General features: G+C 39.4%; 1 protein-coding gene across 1 annotated transcript; it reads right to left on the minus strand.

Moving 5' to 3' along the window:
• Positions 1 to 997: 997 nt before the first annotated feature.
• Positions 998 to 4,419, minus strand: LOC102789686 (OX-2 membrane glycoprotein-like). Its single transcript, XM_087835623.1, has 6 exons — positions 4,298 to 4,419; positions 3,836 to 3,922; positions 3,417 to 3,665; positions 2,894 to 3,208; positions 1,418 to 1,505; positions 998 to 1,320 (listed from the first exon to the last, which is right to left on the minus strand). The coding sequence occupies exons 1-6, from the start codon at positions 4,335 to 4,337 to the stop codon at positions 1,269 to 1,271; spliced, it is 831 nt and encodes a 276-aa protein (XP_087691749.1). The 5' UTR covers positions 4,338 to 4,419; the 3' UTR covers positions 998 to 1,268.
• Between the last annotated feature and the right edge of the window lie 12,744 nt (positions 4,420 to 17,163).

The raw sequence follows: 17,163 nt of genomic DNA on the forward strand, positions 1-17,163 counted from the left end.
AATGATTAAATGCAGAGAGGTGTATAAACACATAAATAGGGGAAAAGAAGAAACACTCAGTGCATCATGGGAAGCCCCCAGCAGCCTAGAGCTATTGCAGCGTAACTAAGGGAGGATTCTGCCACTACTACCATTATTACTACGGCTACTACAATTACTTCTCCTAATCATAATGATCAGTTTTTGTGTTAATGGTGTTAACACAAACATGCTTCCTTTCTAGATCTGTATGTGTTTCAACAAATGTTTAACCTGGACTGAAAGTCTTTATGACAGGTAAGTAAAGAAAAAGAAAAATCCTTGTTTTGGTTTGCAAATTGTAGGTTTATCACAAAGATCCCAAAGAAGCTGTATGTCATAAATTACAGTATATTTTCAGCCCAACCAGAGCCCTTTCAAGCAAAAAAGAAAAGAAAAAACAATCGCATCAAAAAATGAAAGAAATATTGTACAAATGAAATCAGACACACATTAGTCACATTTAATTAGTTCAACAATAAATAATATTTGAAAATAAATTATTAAAGATACATCAGTGCAAACATAGGATAACGACACCACAGATTAATAACACATAATAAAGACTAACTCACATTCATTTTACCACAGATAAAGCTGGCATGTAGCTTAAATGTAAATTAAATGTATTTAAGCTAGATGCCAGCACATTTGCATACTGACTGCACTGTATTACTTAAAATAATATTTAATAATAGTACAAACACTGGAGTGCAAACCGCCAGAAAAGTGTCAAACTGAAAGTACACATTTACTACATGGACGTAGTGAATAACATTTAAACATAGAAATTATTTTGTTGAGGTATTTGTTCAGATTTGCTAGGAACGTTTCCTTGAGTTGACTCATGTGAGCCATGTGGACCCTGCATCCGTCTGCATGTGCTTCCCTGTATTCCCTGATAGGACCACTAGATAGCAGCACAGCCCCAGTGTAATACCGCCTACAGGGTATTTCCTTACTTCCAGTGACCCCCCCCCCCCTCCCCGCGCACACACACACGCGCACACGTGCGCGCGCGGTTTACTGCTTAAAGGTCGGGTCTTTACATTCAGAGTCGGATGAAACATGTTTTGCTCAAAGCTCCATGGCATTAAAGTGCTGAGTAGCGCAGTTCACAAGAAATGTCAATGGACAGGTCCACGCATGTGAAAGTTTGAAGCTACCTGCCAATGCTTGACCTTAATTCACAAAGGAAAGGTGTTTGTAATGCTTGCATCGCAAAAGGCAGCTAGAAAGTCTAACATTGGTTATGCATGCATGGAACATGATCCTTCTCTCTGGCTGTGCTTCCTAGAACTCCTAGAAAGAAAGAGAAAATAAAAAGAAAACAGTTTATCAGCTGGCTCATCTGTTAAGTAACTGCCCAAGATGCTATAAAACAGCAGTAAAAACTCACCTTTTAATCACATACACTGCAACAGCTATACAGCAAACAATTATAGTAATGCAGATCAGTGCGATCGCTGACGGAGACGGTCCTGTCCCTGGAGAGAAAGAGCACCTGGTTAGTTTGTTCCAGAAACAAAATGACTGACGCTTCTGAAAGCGGAAAGGGGGGGGGGGATTTACATGGTCACACATTTACTGTTAAAGCCAAACAACTAATGTCCATCACCCGTCAGATGACCTCCCCAGAGAGCTACAGCTCAGCAGCACCGCTCACTGTATCGTGACGTGGGTTTTTTTTAATTCGCCAGAAGCGAAACTGGCGTCATCGCCGTACTGAAAGCATCAGCTGACTCACAGCATAGCATTCACTCAGTCTGCTCTTAGTCACTTTTGTTTGTCATTTTTCTAGTGCGACACTCCTTGACTGCTTCATTGTCACACAGTTTGTCCCATGTCATCAGGAAATGAATTTAAAATGACTTGGAATTTCAGGGAATTCCTGCGTTCCTGATAAGTGAAAAAAGGACAGCCCGTTCTCACTCCCGAGGCGTAACATGCCGACGTTTTGTCACGTCCCGCGGCGTTCCTGAGGAACGCGAAAGGAGACCTTCGGCGTTCTTATGGTACGCGGTGGGTTATGGGCGAAATGCAGTGCAATGACTCTCCCGCGGTAATAGACGTTCCAGCCCTAAACCTAACCTTATCCCTAGCCCTAACCATAACCTTTTTCCTGATCTTAACCAGGACTTTAATGAAGTTAAATAGCGTGTTTCTAAGTGATTTGAAGAAAAAGAGCGAACATGTGTAGATTGAGTCCATACGGTTCTCATATTTCCTCTTTTTTTTTTCCCGAGGTCGTCATTTAGGAACGTGGTGGGTAGCAGAAAACGTAATATGTTGACGATTTGTCACCTAGCGTAAAATGTTACGCTTTGGGAGTGAGAACGTGTTGAAAAAGGAACACTGATGCTCGTACCTTGCGGTCAAAAACAAACAAACAAACAAAAATGACGCAGTTTAGTGAGTCTGAATTTTCCTGTTAGCTCTTAATCACAAACAGTAGGCTATATTTTAGTTTGATTAGCACCAAATTTAACACAAAACCTGAATAAGCAAGATTTGCATCCAAATATCACACTCGGTCAGGCTGTGGCGGAGGAGTGACATCACTTTCAGTCAGTGCGCACTCTGCTGGGAACGTTCCAGGAAGCTGGGACCAGATCACCACAGGGACTTCCTACCTGCATCATTTTCTAAACAACCACAGCCAAGGTGTCACTCAAAACTCTGTCTCATAATTTCCCTCTTCACTTCCCGATAGTTAGATATTTAGTAATAGTTTCATGGAAGTCTTTTCCCCTGCAAACTCCACCTACGCTTGAATTAGATGATTAGAATGAACTCCCAGCGCGTGTTCATTTATTAGGAATATATTACGCAGTGTTACACATAAATGCGGTTACATAAAATGACTCGTGCATACCTCTCTGGTCGTCCCCGTCCGCCGATGCAGAGGAGGAGAAAGCGATCCTCTCTTCCCTCTCTCCAATTTTTCCACGGTTCAGCACACACGCCGCGTGTCCACGCCAGCCGGGAGGTACTTTCACAGTTATGTTGCTGCTGGTGTTGAACGTGTGGTCGCTGTTTTTTACTGTCACTGTCTGTGGTTCTTCTGCGATTGTGGCTCCATCTGAAAGGTTCCACTCTATGGTGGGAGCTGGTTTGCCTGTGGCGGAGCAGCTAAACACAACTTCTCCATCTTGCTTTGCGTGGTGCATTGTGTCCACCTTTGATATCCCTTTACGGACAAATGAAATATTGATCAGAGAACTGCAGCCAGCTGAATGTCACAAGTAACAGTAATAAAGGTCAGGATTTTTTCCTCCCTTTAACAAAAAAAAAAAAAAAGGAAAAAAAAGCTGGCTCTATTTTTTTCTTAACGGCTCTCTCAATTTCAGAGGTTACGTATAATGTCCGTTCATATGAATGGCTTTGCAGCAATCTACCTTGCACTTTGAGGCAAATCTGACTTCTTTTCGAGCCGCCAGGAAAGATGTTAAAGGCGCAGACTAAACAACTCTCATCCTCCCATGTGAGATTCGTCAGTTTGATCACCGAAGGGCTGAAAGACTCTTTCGTAACGAGCACTTTTCCACGGTAGGGCGTGTTTACGTCTATTCCAAAGCGCTCGCTGTATGTTGCCATGTTCTCCACTGTCCCCTTGACGAACCTTTGCCAAGTAACCTGCTGCACACCTGCCGGTAAAAGCCAAAAGGTAATCCAGTAAGCACCCTGCATAGAGTGTGTTAATATTTAACTAATGTCCTGGATAACATCAGCAGCTCAGAGATTAGGATCTGGGCGAGGACAACAACTGAATAATAGAATTCATAATAATAATAATTTAAAAAACAAACAAGCGCACCTGTGGAGTTTGGCAGCGCGCACCTATAGTGCGCATCACTGCCGTACTCAGCTGTTGTGTCTCCTTGTAGACTGAGTGAAGCCGAGGCTGAAAATAATGGAAGCTGAATGTAAGTAAGTGCAGACTCGATAGGTAAAAAAGCTTTTATGCTACTCAGTAATGCAGCACAGTAAAAAGGAACAGACCTGACAGTTAATCTCCTATATAAACTGTAAATTTCACCAAATTACAACTCGCACTGTTTTTTTGTTTTTGCATTTTTACTTTAAAATCCAGGTAGAACTGTTTAAATGGTATAATACATAATAATACATTTCCCTCTGCATATTAAAAGTAAAATTAACGTGATCTGGATCATAAAACCATAAAAAGGCAGGGTTGTAAAACTGTATATCATATTATTATGATTAATATAATAATAGCAAATAATAATATAAAGGAGCTGCGTTTAGAGAGACTTACCTTTGAATAAACAAAAAACAATCAGGAGGAGGAACATCATCTTTGCTTCACTGCTGTGTAGTCAACACTTTCGTTTTGTCCCTGTACTGGCTATTTATGCTGCTCAAAATGAAACTTTAACAGGGAATTCCCTGACTGAGTGCAGACCCATATACATCATACATTCTTATATATGTTTATATATGTCTATACTGTGTATTTTGTTGTACAGTTATCTTATTTTCAACTTTAATTTATATATTTTATCTTATTCTTTCCCAGTTAAATTACCCTTCATTCTAATTTGTGTTGTACAGTTATCTCATTCTTAACTTAATTTTTTATATTTTATTTTATTTTATTCCTTCCTGGTTAAATTTACCCCTTTTTTATTTTCATATTTATTTATTTATTTCCTATCTTATTCATAGCCTTTTTTTTTTTTTTTTTTTTTTAAGGTCACGAGCAGTTGTCCAAGCATTTCACTGCATATCGTACTGTGTATGACTGTGTATGTGACAAATAAAAATTTGATTTGATTTGATTTGATTTGATTTATATGAAACCCTTTGAGGTAAGACAAACGCATGATATAGGTTTTTGGTTGTATTTCAGCTTATAAGCTTCTCATAAATGAGGCACTGATTGGTGGTTTGATATATTTTTGCAAGATATGAAAAAAAATTAAGTCAAATACACAGTGTGCCTAAAACTTTTTTGAAGAAATACTTGATTAATGCAAATAAATGTACATTAATTGACACATTTTCATTGCATTCATTCTGTTGGATATTCCATTTCTTCCCATTAATTTGCCAATGTAATCATATTTTTTCAGGCAGCATTTTGGCACATTGATTAGCACAGTTGAGTTCAAGTCAACAATCAAGCCAGGCTCTCTCTGTGTGGAGTTTTCATGTTCTTCCCATGTTTCTCTCTGGGTACTCTGGCTTCCTCCCAAAGACATGCAGTTAGTGCTGTTAGGTTCATTGTCGATTCTAAATTGCCCACAGGTATAAATGGTTGTCTGTCTGCCATACAACAGACTGGTTACCTGTTGCCCTAAGACAGCTGTGATAGTTCCTGACCAGTTTGCTCGTCTTTGTTCTCACGTCAAAAAGGGGTTTCCAAAAGTCATTACCTTCTGGAAAACCTTCTAGACCAGGGGTGGGCAACTCCAGGCCTCGAGCGCCGGTGTCCAGCAGGTTTTAGTTGTGTCCTTGATCCAACACAGCTGATCCAAATTGCTAAACGACCTCCTCAACATGTGTTGAAGTTCTCCAGAGGGCTGGTAATGAACTAATCATTTGATTCAGGTGTGTTGACCCAGGGTGAGATCTAAAACCTGCAGGACTCCGGCACTTGAGGCCTGGAGTTGCCCACCCCTGTTCTAGACTATGGGCTACAATTTTTATGAATGTTTATAATAAACAAATTGTTAACAGAAGCTGTCCTGACCTTTGATAAGTCTCGCCTTGGAAATTTTTGGAGATCTCTTTGGCACATTATTTTTCATCCACTCTTCCTTATCTTGGGCCTCTGATAATTTTGTACTTGTTTCTGCAGGACTAAGCAGGTAGCAGTCATCATGTTGGCAAAAGAAATCACAGAAAAGCAAAAACGTGTATCCTGATTAGGGATGGGTATCGAAAACCGGTTCTTGTTGAGAACCGGTTCCCACTGTTTCAATTCCTTGGAATTGTTTGCCATTTTTGCAAACGATTCCCTTATCGATTCCAGTCGCCCCGAATGACGTCACCACGTTGCGGAGCGTCATTTACCTGGCAGGAAACACGGCGCCTAAGCGGCTCAAACGCTCAAAAGTTTGGTTATACTTTACGAGAACGGATGACAACAGGGCAACTTGCAATACTTGCGAAGTAGATATTTCATTTAAGGGAGGAAACACTACGAATATGCAAAATCATTTGCTCACAAAACACACGATGACCTTAAATGAATGTCGTGTTTTTAATTCCGCTCCAGACTCGTGAATCTCAACCCAGCAGCAGCGGTAACGTTTGCACGTCCTCTCCCGTTAATGCGGCAGGTAAATAATCAACTAACAGTGCATATTATGTTAGCACGATCTGCCTTATTACAAAACCTGCCATTACTGTGCATTTAGATGACCATGATGAGAAAGACAGACAGAGTCTGGCTCAGATGCTGGCAGTTCTCGCTGCAGTCTACCGGTAGCGTCTCCTTTCAGGCCAGGATAGACGAATGTCACCGAGCAGTGACTCAGTTTGTGGTAAAAGGTTTGCACCCATTTGCCACAGCAGATGATTTTCGGTAAGTGAATGTGTTTAATTGTAGGCAGGGACATTACTGGATATTCTTGTGTAATTGCTACAGAAGAATATTTATTGTATTGTATTGTATAGGAATTTTCTTTCCTTGGGACCCTGTGACACCCCATTGAAGAGCCGTAGGCTGTGGATCTCTTAAGATCTCACTGTTGGGTTTGTAAGGCAATGTTACTCCTAAATTTTATCTTGTTCAAAGCAAAGATATAAAAAAAAGTTCTAAGCTAATCGACCTTAGTGTTCTCCTTTTTTAAAAAGAATCGATAAGAGAATCGATAAAGTATCGAATCGTTAAACAGAATCGAAAATGGAATCGGAATCGTGAAAATCTTATCAATACCCATCCCTAATCCTGATACTGAAAACCCCATTTTTTTAAGGCTTTCTCCAACATAAGATTATCTGCCCCAATGACAGGAATGACCCACACATTTTTTACATCTTGGCTCACCTGAAGAGTCATATGATGACTAGTGGGTTGATGACCCTCAAGACAGCCCACACCGGGGGTTTAATAAACTGTGACTCTCCACCAGTTGTTGTAGAACTGAAGAAGCTTCTTGAAAAAGAGATAACACATCTTCAAAAACCTAAAGACATCCAGTTGCATTTTTTAAGCTCTCAAGATTACCATGACTGAGAAGATATACAGAAATCTTAGAAAGAGAACTCCTTAAGCGCCTTGAGGTGACTGTTGTGATTTGGCGCTATATAAATAAAATTTAATTTAATTTAATTTAATTCAATAATCTGATGATCCTCGATGAGCAAGCATATGGCGAGAGTAGGAAGGAAGGGCTCCTATTTAACAGGAAGAACAACCAGAATCAGGGTGTCATGAAATGAGGAGGAGGACCCCCAAATGCAGTCTTCAACAGACAGATTTAAAGGAAAACTTAAGTGAAGGTTTTGAAGATAACATAGTCCAACAGGAAGCTAAAGCCGTGGAATCTAGAAGAGTCATGTGATCAAAAAACTTACTGGCAACACACCATGACAGATGACTAATCCACCAACAAAACAGATTAGAGCAAGAGCCACTTAGGGGAAATGAATACACCTATGGAGAACACACAGGTATCAACAATCATGGAAAAAAGACTAGGGGAAATACAACTGATTACTAAACGTGAGATAAATGCTACCAAAATAAAACAGGAAACAACATTTTACAAAGATAGCAAGATACAGGAAACATGGGGGAGCCAGAACAAACAGAATCAGGGAATGTAAGCAAACTATAACCGAGAACTAAAATAGACAGCAAAACTAAAACTAGGGATAGCCCGAGGATATACGCAAAGAAACCAACCGTGAATATCTGCAAAAAAAAAAATAGCAACTCAAAGCACAATAACAGAAGAATCACAAAAAGAAACACAAACCTTAAAATTTGGGCACAAAACCTAGTGACCGTGACATACAGAGGGACAGTCATCTACAGCAAGAACAAGCAGGACAAAACAAGGATCCAAGGATTTCATGCACAAATTTCATCATCATCATCATCATCATCATCATCATCCTCCATAACAGTCTACAATTCAGATTTCAGATGCAAAATATAGGCTGTGTGTCTTGACAGGCTAAATTACGCAGAATATTCTAAATGTTAGGGTAAGCAGCTAGGGAAAGCATTGTGTCAGTTAGATATCCTCACTAAGATATGAAACCAAAGAGCAAACTCAACATGAAGTCGTGTGTGTAAGAACGCAAAACAGTACTTGAGGTTTTGAGTACCACAGATAAAGCTGTCATCACACATTTGGATTCCAGTTCCTCTGACACACTCAGAAATGATGTCAGTAACATACTGGCAAAGACATAATTGTTTAAAAAAAAGAGTTTCTAGTGGGATGGCTGTTTAGCGCCGAATTCTTGCTCAATCAAGCCTCAGATATTCATTTCATTCATTTCATTTATTTATTCATTTCAGGCACAACAGAATACATATATTGAACATAAAGTGCACAAAACAAAAATTACCTGAAAAGGATATTTTAACTTCACTTAAAAAGGCAGTGACTCACACTTACATGACCACTGTAAGGTAGTCATGTATTTGTCGGCTTACCGCTTTTCTCTTCTCTATTTACAACATCTCCAGTAATCTCAAATGGTCAAAAGAAAAAAAGAAAACCCCAAAAGCAGAAGTCCCCAAACCATTTGTAGTTTTGTTGTTATGTGTTACTGAAGGCTGATGGTAAGTATTCGTGTGGTTTTTGACAAATATGCTTTCAATTGACGTCCAAACCTGTGCTGGGGAAGTTTGTCCAGATGAGGGGGCAGTATGTAAGTAAGGTACCGTGAAACAAAAGAAAAAGCATAAAACAGGATTTTAGGAGCATATTTTATTTCTGGCTTTTTGCTAAACAGAAAATAATCAACAAAAACAGTTTTTGCACTCTAAGTAAGTAAGTAAGTAAAATTTTATTTATATAGCACATTTCTAGATAAAAGATCACAAAGTGCTTTACAAGACATAAAACAAAAACAGTCAAAAGTTAACAAAATGCAATTTTAAAAAGATGTGTTTTTAGCTGTTTTTTAAAAGTAATCACTGAGTCTGCAGATCTTAAGTTCTGAGGAAGAGAATTCCACAGTCTGGCGGCCACAGTGGCAAAAGCTCTATCACCCCTGGTTTTCAGTCTTGTATACTGAATAACAAGTAGGCCCTGATCACAAGACCTCAGGGACCTACTAGGGACATAGGGCTGTAAAAGTTCAATGATGTAGAACCAGAATCACTCTGTCAAAGGATGCTTCACGCCAGCCTTGTGTTAAGTCTTAATGAGCTCCACTTCAGCCTCAGCATTATGCCAAACATGTTTGTGCTGCAAAAGTTGTATTTCTTTATAAATCACGTGTCACTTCAACAAAAGAAAAATAACACATTCCTGTTTTCTTTACTTTTATGAGGTCTTTTATGACGTTCGGTGTTACCTGGTATTACCCAATTTACCACAGTGCAGTAAGTCACACCCTGAGGACAATGCACTTGTGTAATCCTGAAACTATTGTGATGTGGTTTTATCTTAAGGAAATGTTAAACAGAGTTCCTTCTTACTGCAAATTGAAACAATGACTCTTATATTTTTTTGTACATAGATCTTTGCAGAATTTTTCAGTGATACATCAGCAGGAACGCACTTCAGATTGTTTCCATCTTCCTAATGAGCCTCCGGCACATTACCCATAAAACAAACTATCAACGTCTCCTTCTGACATCTTGTTTGAAAAACAACCGAGGATAGAGGGAAGTTTCTTAAACATTGTCACATGACAGGAAAGAACCTGGCTGCTATTCACAGGGCAGGGGTTCCTCCAGTATAGGTGAATACCAGGTATGGCAGGGATTGAAACCACAAAAGATCCTCATACAGATAACAAACATGTTTAAAAAATGTCTTGGTACTGCAGAGTGAGATAAATGATCAGTTTCATTCTGAAGATACCAGGAAACTATTCCATGACTGCTTTATGAGTCATTAGGATTATACAGATGAGATTGCACTCATACTTCTGATTTATGACACAGATTAGAGTGCAGAGATTTTGAAATCAGGGACTTACTGTAGAAGGGAAAACAGGGAAGAACCTATGATACCAAACTTCTGCAATACGGCAGTGGGAGCACAGGCAGGAGCTGTGTGATTATCATTAGAAGCAGTATTACTTAGGAATCTTACTTGCAGAGGATACTTCTCTGGTTTTCTGACTTATCTCGTCACACCAGCTACAGATAGTCACACACTGGCTCTCAGCTGCAAAGCAACAGCTTTATTTGATTTCGCCCACTTTGAAGCAGTAAAGACGTCCAGTGTTTATGTTACATAATGACTGCAATGAGCCTCCAGTAGAGATAAATCTACTGATGCATTTCATGTTGCAGCAGTTTCTCTTGGTTATGTAGACATCTTTAAGCTTCCTTTAACTTTCACTTTCATCTATGTAGAAAGCAGAAGCCCAGCTTCTTATTAAATGACCTTTCCAGCCTTACAGGTTTGATAAATGACCTTTTGACAGCTGAGTAATTTTAAAGTTACGGGTAATTTGCATGAACATGAGAGAACGTAGAGGTTGTCACATGCAGTAAGATGCTGAGTTTGTTCCTCCAATCAGGATAGCTGACACGTTTCCGTTAATTACGCTGAGACAATCACTTTTAATGATCGTTAATGTCTTCTGTTTATGCAACTCTCACCGCACAGAAGGAAGGGCTTTCAGATTCCTGACCTCACAGTTCCTCTATGTTGGTTAGAAAGGGAATATTAAACCAAAGCAGCAGGGGAAAGCCAGACAAGGGGAAAAACAAAGGATTTCTAACATCCTCCTCACTTCAGGTGTAAGAAAAGAAATTACTGTTATTGTGCAGACAAGTCTGATCTACTTCCACTTTTCATCAAAATTCTAAGTAAGCCACATTTAAAAGTGCAGCTATAAATGACTGATCTATCACAAGTTGCATATGCATGTAAAATATCTAAAAAGTCAATTTTTAAAAAATGTGTTTCACTTAACAGTAAAGAAAAGTGTGCATCAGGAAACAACTAATCCCAGCCTGAGGGTCTGACCAAGAGCAAGCCTATATTTAGGTGCATCAGTCCAGCTCAGGGCAATATACAGGAAATGCCATCATGAACATCTGTGCACTGTCAGTGAGAACGTGTGACAGGATCTACGTTTAAAAAAAACAAAAAAAGAGAGAGAAGTTCAATTTTAGCATGTGCCCTTTTCTGAAGAGGGAACTATATTTGACTAGACAAGGCGATAAAAAAAAATCACACACGCACACAAACAGCTGCAGACCTCATGAAATAATGTAAACCATAGATTAACTTACCTCATCCCCTGTTACTAACAATATGAGGGGAAAATAACATTTTATTTCAAAGTCTGCCTGCCCGTCAGCTAAAACGATCCTGCAACACAAACACACATGATTGACTTTAGCTGGGCCCTCCTTTGGAGAAACACAGCTTACCCCATTATAAAAATAAAAAAAAAAGACAAATTATGACCACTTCCCTAATTTACAGTATTTTTACATATTAATGCAAGATGCATATGAAAGCAGGCTAGCGCTTCTTCTGATCCTGAACAATAAACTGATCCTCAGTGTCACACTGACCGAGTCTGAAAAGGTCAGATGTGTCAAAGTTACCCTGAAGACTCAAATGTGGGTGAAAGTTGAAAAGTGTAACACATTTAACAAAATGAAACCTCAAGATGACTGTTGCAGGTAACAGTGTTTTCAGTGTTTTCAGGTTTCTCGAAGCAGGTACACAGGCTGAGTGGCACTTGGGTAGAGTACTAAACAGTCATGAGAACAACTCTTTTACCAGGGCTGAGCTCCAGTACTGGAAGCTTCAGACTGAGTAAATAGTAAAGCAAAAGCAAGCAGAGTGAGGGTGGGTCAAGCGTGTGTAAAGGTAACTATTTAGCAGGCTTTCCAACAAGTCTCTGCATGCATAGAAAAACAACAACAAGGAGTGGTGGTTGGGAGCTAGGTTTAAGGGCTGCACTGACTGAAGATGGAGAACAGGTAACACTGGGCCTCCTGAAACCACACCCACCACTGTAACACCCATGCATGCATTCACACAGGCAAGTGATTTCAAGTACATCCTGAGGACATCAAGGAAATCTCAATATTATCACATTCTTTATAAACTGTTTTCAATTTTCAAATGTCTCAAAAATCAAAAGCGACCTTTCCTTTTTTTTAAATGATGCTACTCCGTTACAAGTATCTCATATCTGCGTCTGCAGAGGACCCTGCACTCAAGGGGTCATGGCCAATGTTCCCTCTAAGCTGCGCGCGTGCGCAATTGCGCACTGCTGGCACGGTCTCTGCGCAAAGAAAATCTGCGTTGCGCGCACACACACACACACACAAAAATAATCTAACCTGAATTGAAATTAAAATTAAAACTTCAACAATTCTGCTTTGCAGTGTGAGTCAGTGAGTGACTGGCTGCTCCCATATGGGATTAGAACGATGCCACCTTATCCCAAAGTCCAGCCAATGATGCGATTCACATTCTTATATACGCAGTTAATCAACGTCGTTGACAGGCTATGACAGCGTCCTTATGTGCCGACACCGGTGTTTTAGCTAGCAAAGCAGCGTGGCTGATGTGGAGTGAAGCCACGTTATTGACAACGTGTTCAACCATTGGAGATGTGAGCAGGACAGACGAACAATTGACGGAAAAAGTGTGGACTTTATACCACAATTTAAAAACTATACCAGTTTTTAACCATAGTTATGGTAAAAAAAAAAAAAATATATATATATATGCAATGTTTGGGGTTTTTTTTCCTATCGTTTACATTTACTGTGGGAAGAAACGGTAAAAACAGCGTTTTATAAGGAAAACGCTCGAAAGCCTGTGAACAAAAACAGTCCCCCCTCGCCCAACCCTCGCAGCCTTTCCTATTGGTGGAAAAATGCACCATGTGGCCCAATCAAACATGGCATTTAGTTGTTTAGGAAGGGGGAAGTTTTAGGAGAGATTTGCGACGTTTAGCGCAAATCTTGTGTAGTTAATGTGTAGTGTAGTCAATAGTTTTGTTGTGTGTGTCAGAACAATGAGGCGACTGCTGAATGTTACAGGTGTTGCAGCAGTGATACATCTGCTGCTGTCAGGCCTGCAGGTATCAGGCTGTTGTTCTCCTTCATCTCATAGTGGACACAAATTATTTTTTGGAGTGGCACAAATAATTTGTGTGGCATCAGATTTGATGCAAAACAGCTGATTGTTCTGTAAATAGTTTGAAATGTTTATTTAAAAAAACGCCTTGGCTTCATTTTTAGGTAAACAGCTGCAAAAAACTTTGTTGTTTGCAAAACTCAGTAACTTTTTTGAAGAAGTAACTATATAATTAATTGCCTAACATTGGTCATTATATGCTGTATTTTGCAGAGAGTTACAGACTCATAATACAAGTCAGAGCTTTATAAAAAAGAAAAGAAAAAAAAGTTGTGTTTTCAAAATTAGAGTTAAAGTTATTTTTTACTTCCAATAGTGTTAACATCCTACACAGGTCATGAACAAGATTTTTTAAAACTTTCATTGTAAGTGGGCTAAAGCAGTTAATTAAAAGTAGTCTAACATAAATGTAAATGCTGTAATTTGATTATTTTAATAAAGCATGTAACTGGCGTGACCACAGCGCACACATCTGCTGTTGCTCACAGTGGTCCAAGTGTCCGCTCAGGGAGTTTGTGTGTTCGCTCAGACACATGAAAAATTAGAGGGAACATTGGTCATGGCTGTGCCGGGTCAGGTTTTTCCAGACTGATGAATTAACATCCTGAGGGAGTAAAAAAACAACTTCCTGCTTGAGGAAAACCTTCACAACTGAGCCAAAACAAATATGGTCATTACACGTATTCATCTCTGTTCTATTTGCTGCCACACATGTTTCTGTAAAGACATCTTAGCTTCCTGAATGATTTACTTGAGTGACTGAAAGCCTGATCTTTGCACAGCATGCACTAGCTCTGCAGAACTTGACGGAAAAGCACCGCTTTAAATAACTGAGCATCAAAGTCAGAGTAAAAATATACTTATGTTGATTTAAAGAAAGCTGCTGACACTGTTGAACTGTGTACCAGTCCGTGACGCTTATCCAGAGATGACTCAGCTCAGTTTCTCTGTTTTTACTGGCACTTACTGATGCGACAACAACAAAATTACACGAAAGACTTGCAGTGCATAAAGAAAAGGGAAGTGAAATTGGTTAAAGTTAATGATCACTGCAGTTTATGAGAAAATATTCACATCAAAACTACAAAATGCTAAATGAATGATGATCAAAAAAATATTTTTTCAACTATTTCAGCTGATTTAAAGACTGCATGAGTTTACTTAAAACATATTAACGAATTTTAAATCAGCTGATTCTGATCAGCGCTATGTTTGTCACACACGTTACTTCTAGACTGATAATAGTGCATGTAAAAAATCCCGAGAAATAACGCCACCTTGTGGACAATATGCCAAACTAATCTTCTCAAGGTTATAAAAAGGGTGATGACACTATTGCAGTCCTACAAGAACCTTCTGAAATGTTTTTTTTTCTGTTAACATATTTGTATTATTGATATTCAGTTTAGAGTTTTTATTTTGTTCAGTAAAATAGTAATAAAAAGTAAAATTTCTTTTTTTATGAAGTTGCTGCACGGCTCAATGTCTCCTGACCTGTGCAGAAGGACATTTGTTAAAAAAAATTGTAATATAATATAAACTTTAAAAAGATGTTACTTTTATTGTACTGTGTTTTGAAGAGTGCTCAATGACTCTGGCTGTTTTGTGGAAGATGAACACAAAATTAAAATGCAGTAGTCATAAAACTTTATGTTCTGCACTGTGCAGTGGGTTTTGTCGGGGGGTGGGGAAAAGGAAAATCAGAAAAAGAAAGTAATTAACACAATAAAAAAGACAGCAGTGTGCTTTCGTGGGTTAAATTGGACATCAAATTATAGCTTAAACCTAAGTAACCCTTTGGTAAGACTGTGGTGAATGAATGACATCACTTTGAGTCAGTGAGCATTTGAACCTCATGCACTGCTAGGAACTTTCAAGGAAGCTGACACCTCGCTATAGAACCGGATACCCAGAGGAACTTCCTATTTGTATCAGTGACTAAAGAACCATCGGCTGGCTGTCATTCGAAACCTGTCCCATTATTTTACTCTTTAACTTTCTGTCGGTAAACATAATTTGGAAACAGTCTCCTGGAATTTCAGCTGCAAACTTCATGAGCAGGAGGAACTATCTGTGCATGTTCACTTACCAGAAACAGTTTGACATGCTAGGATGCAGTGTCACACATAAACACGATACCATAAAATGACTCATGCATACCTCTCTCTTCCTTCTCCTCCTGGTAAACACAAACGCATCATCTCCTTCCTTTCTCCCATCGTTCAAAAGTTCAGCACACAATCACTGTGTCCACTCCAATCGGGAGATACTTTCAGAGTTATTTTGCTGCTCGTGTTGAATTTGTGGTCACTGTATTTACTGTCACAGTCTGTTGTTGGTTGGACAGGGTTACTCCATCTGAAATGTTCTATGCTATGGTTGGAGCTGGTTTTCATGTGCTGGTTTCTCTTCCTTTGTGGGGTTCATTGTGTTCACGTTTATGCACAAATGAAACTTATCAGTTTGAGAACTGCAGCCAGCAGAATATCACATGTAACATAATAATAAAGGTCAGAAAAAACTTTTTTCTTAGCAGTTTCTATTTTTTCCATTAAATCATGGCTCTCACTATTTAAAAGTTTAATTTTCCTGTCAGTTTATATGCCATTTATGTATATACCTTGCACTTGAGGTAGAGAAAAGTTTTCCTCGGTAAGGTATTGTTACCTTTTGCCCACTTAGCTCACTGAAGGTTGAAACACCTCTGCCACAAGGCAAACCTGGCTTAAAGGCAAAAGGTAATGCAGCAGGTAGTCTGCATAGACATTTAAAGACAAAGTTGTTTCATTTTTATGTAATAGTCTGGATATTGCTGTTCAAAGGCAGAAAAGAGGGGAAAAAAAAAAAATAGAGATACACATCTGTGGAGGTTGACATAATGCTCCCACAATGAACGTCACCACCTGTCAGCTGACATATTTTCATACACGCTGATGTGTGAAGTTCAGGTCAAAAAAAAAGAAAAAAAAAAGAAAATACAGCTGAATGTAACCACAGACTTCAAGTGAAATATTAAGCCTTTTATGTTAATCAGCAATGCATGACAACAAAAAGGAACAGAGTTAACTGTAACGCAGTCATTGCATTCTTTATCATGGCCTGGGTCTAGGGACCCAGGGCTCATGTATTTTAGTGTATGCTTATGTTTATATTTTCCGTGTGGTGTTTTGGTTTTCTCTCCTTTTTCTCCATGTTTCTCCGTGCAAGCTTCCGGAGGTTTTGGTGTGCTGAAGAGACTGCGAACCTGGAAGTGTTTCTGCTCTAGAGACAGCCACACCTGCCGCTCGTCGTCCTCTGCCAGCTGCAGCAGATTACGCTCGTCAAGGGAGCGGCCTTTAAGACTGTAGCTGAGCTGAGGCCGACGCTGGATCCTTGAGTCAGAACTCATCAGTACAGCCGTGGACTTGGTATAAACCTTTGAGAACGTAGATTCCCTGCTAACCTGAATGTGTTTGTGTTACTAGGAATCTGGAGCGGAGTGTGTTTTGGAAGTCACGGTGTGGGAGTTTTTGGAGTCTTTCACGAACATCTGCACTGTGTGGGATTCAGGGAGAATCGCCACGGGACCACAGTGCCGGGATTTTGTATATAGTTGTGTGTTTTCCACCCCCTGTCAATAAATCCACTGTCCTTCAGTAAGAGTCTCGCGTTTGGGCCCTACTTTCACTGCAACTCCACGGTCTGCCATCGCAGCCCGTTACATTCTTAGCATTTACAGTAACATTCAAATGTCAATTCAAGCTCTTTAACTACAGTTTTAATTAGCACTATATGGTTTAACCTTTGCATTAATTGAGACCAAATTATCATTCAGGTCATCTGTAAAGCCATAAGCTATCATCTGATAACTTTCTGTCTTTGT

Source organism: Neolamprologus brichardi, chromosome 23 (genome assembly GCF_056152115.1).
Source record: "Neolamprologus brichardi isolate AB-2024 chromosome 23, ASM5615211v1, whole genome shotgun sequence".
NCBI lineage: Eukaryota > Metazoa > Chordata > Actinopteri > Cichliformes > Cichlidae > Neolamprologus > Neolamprologus brichardi.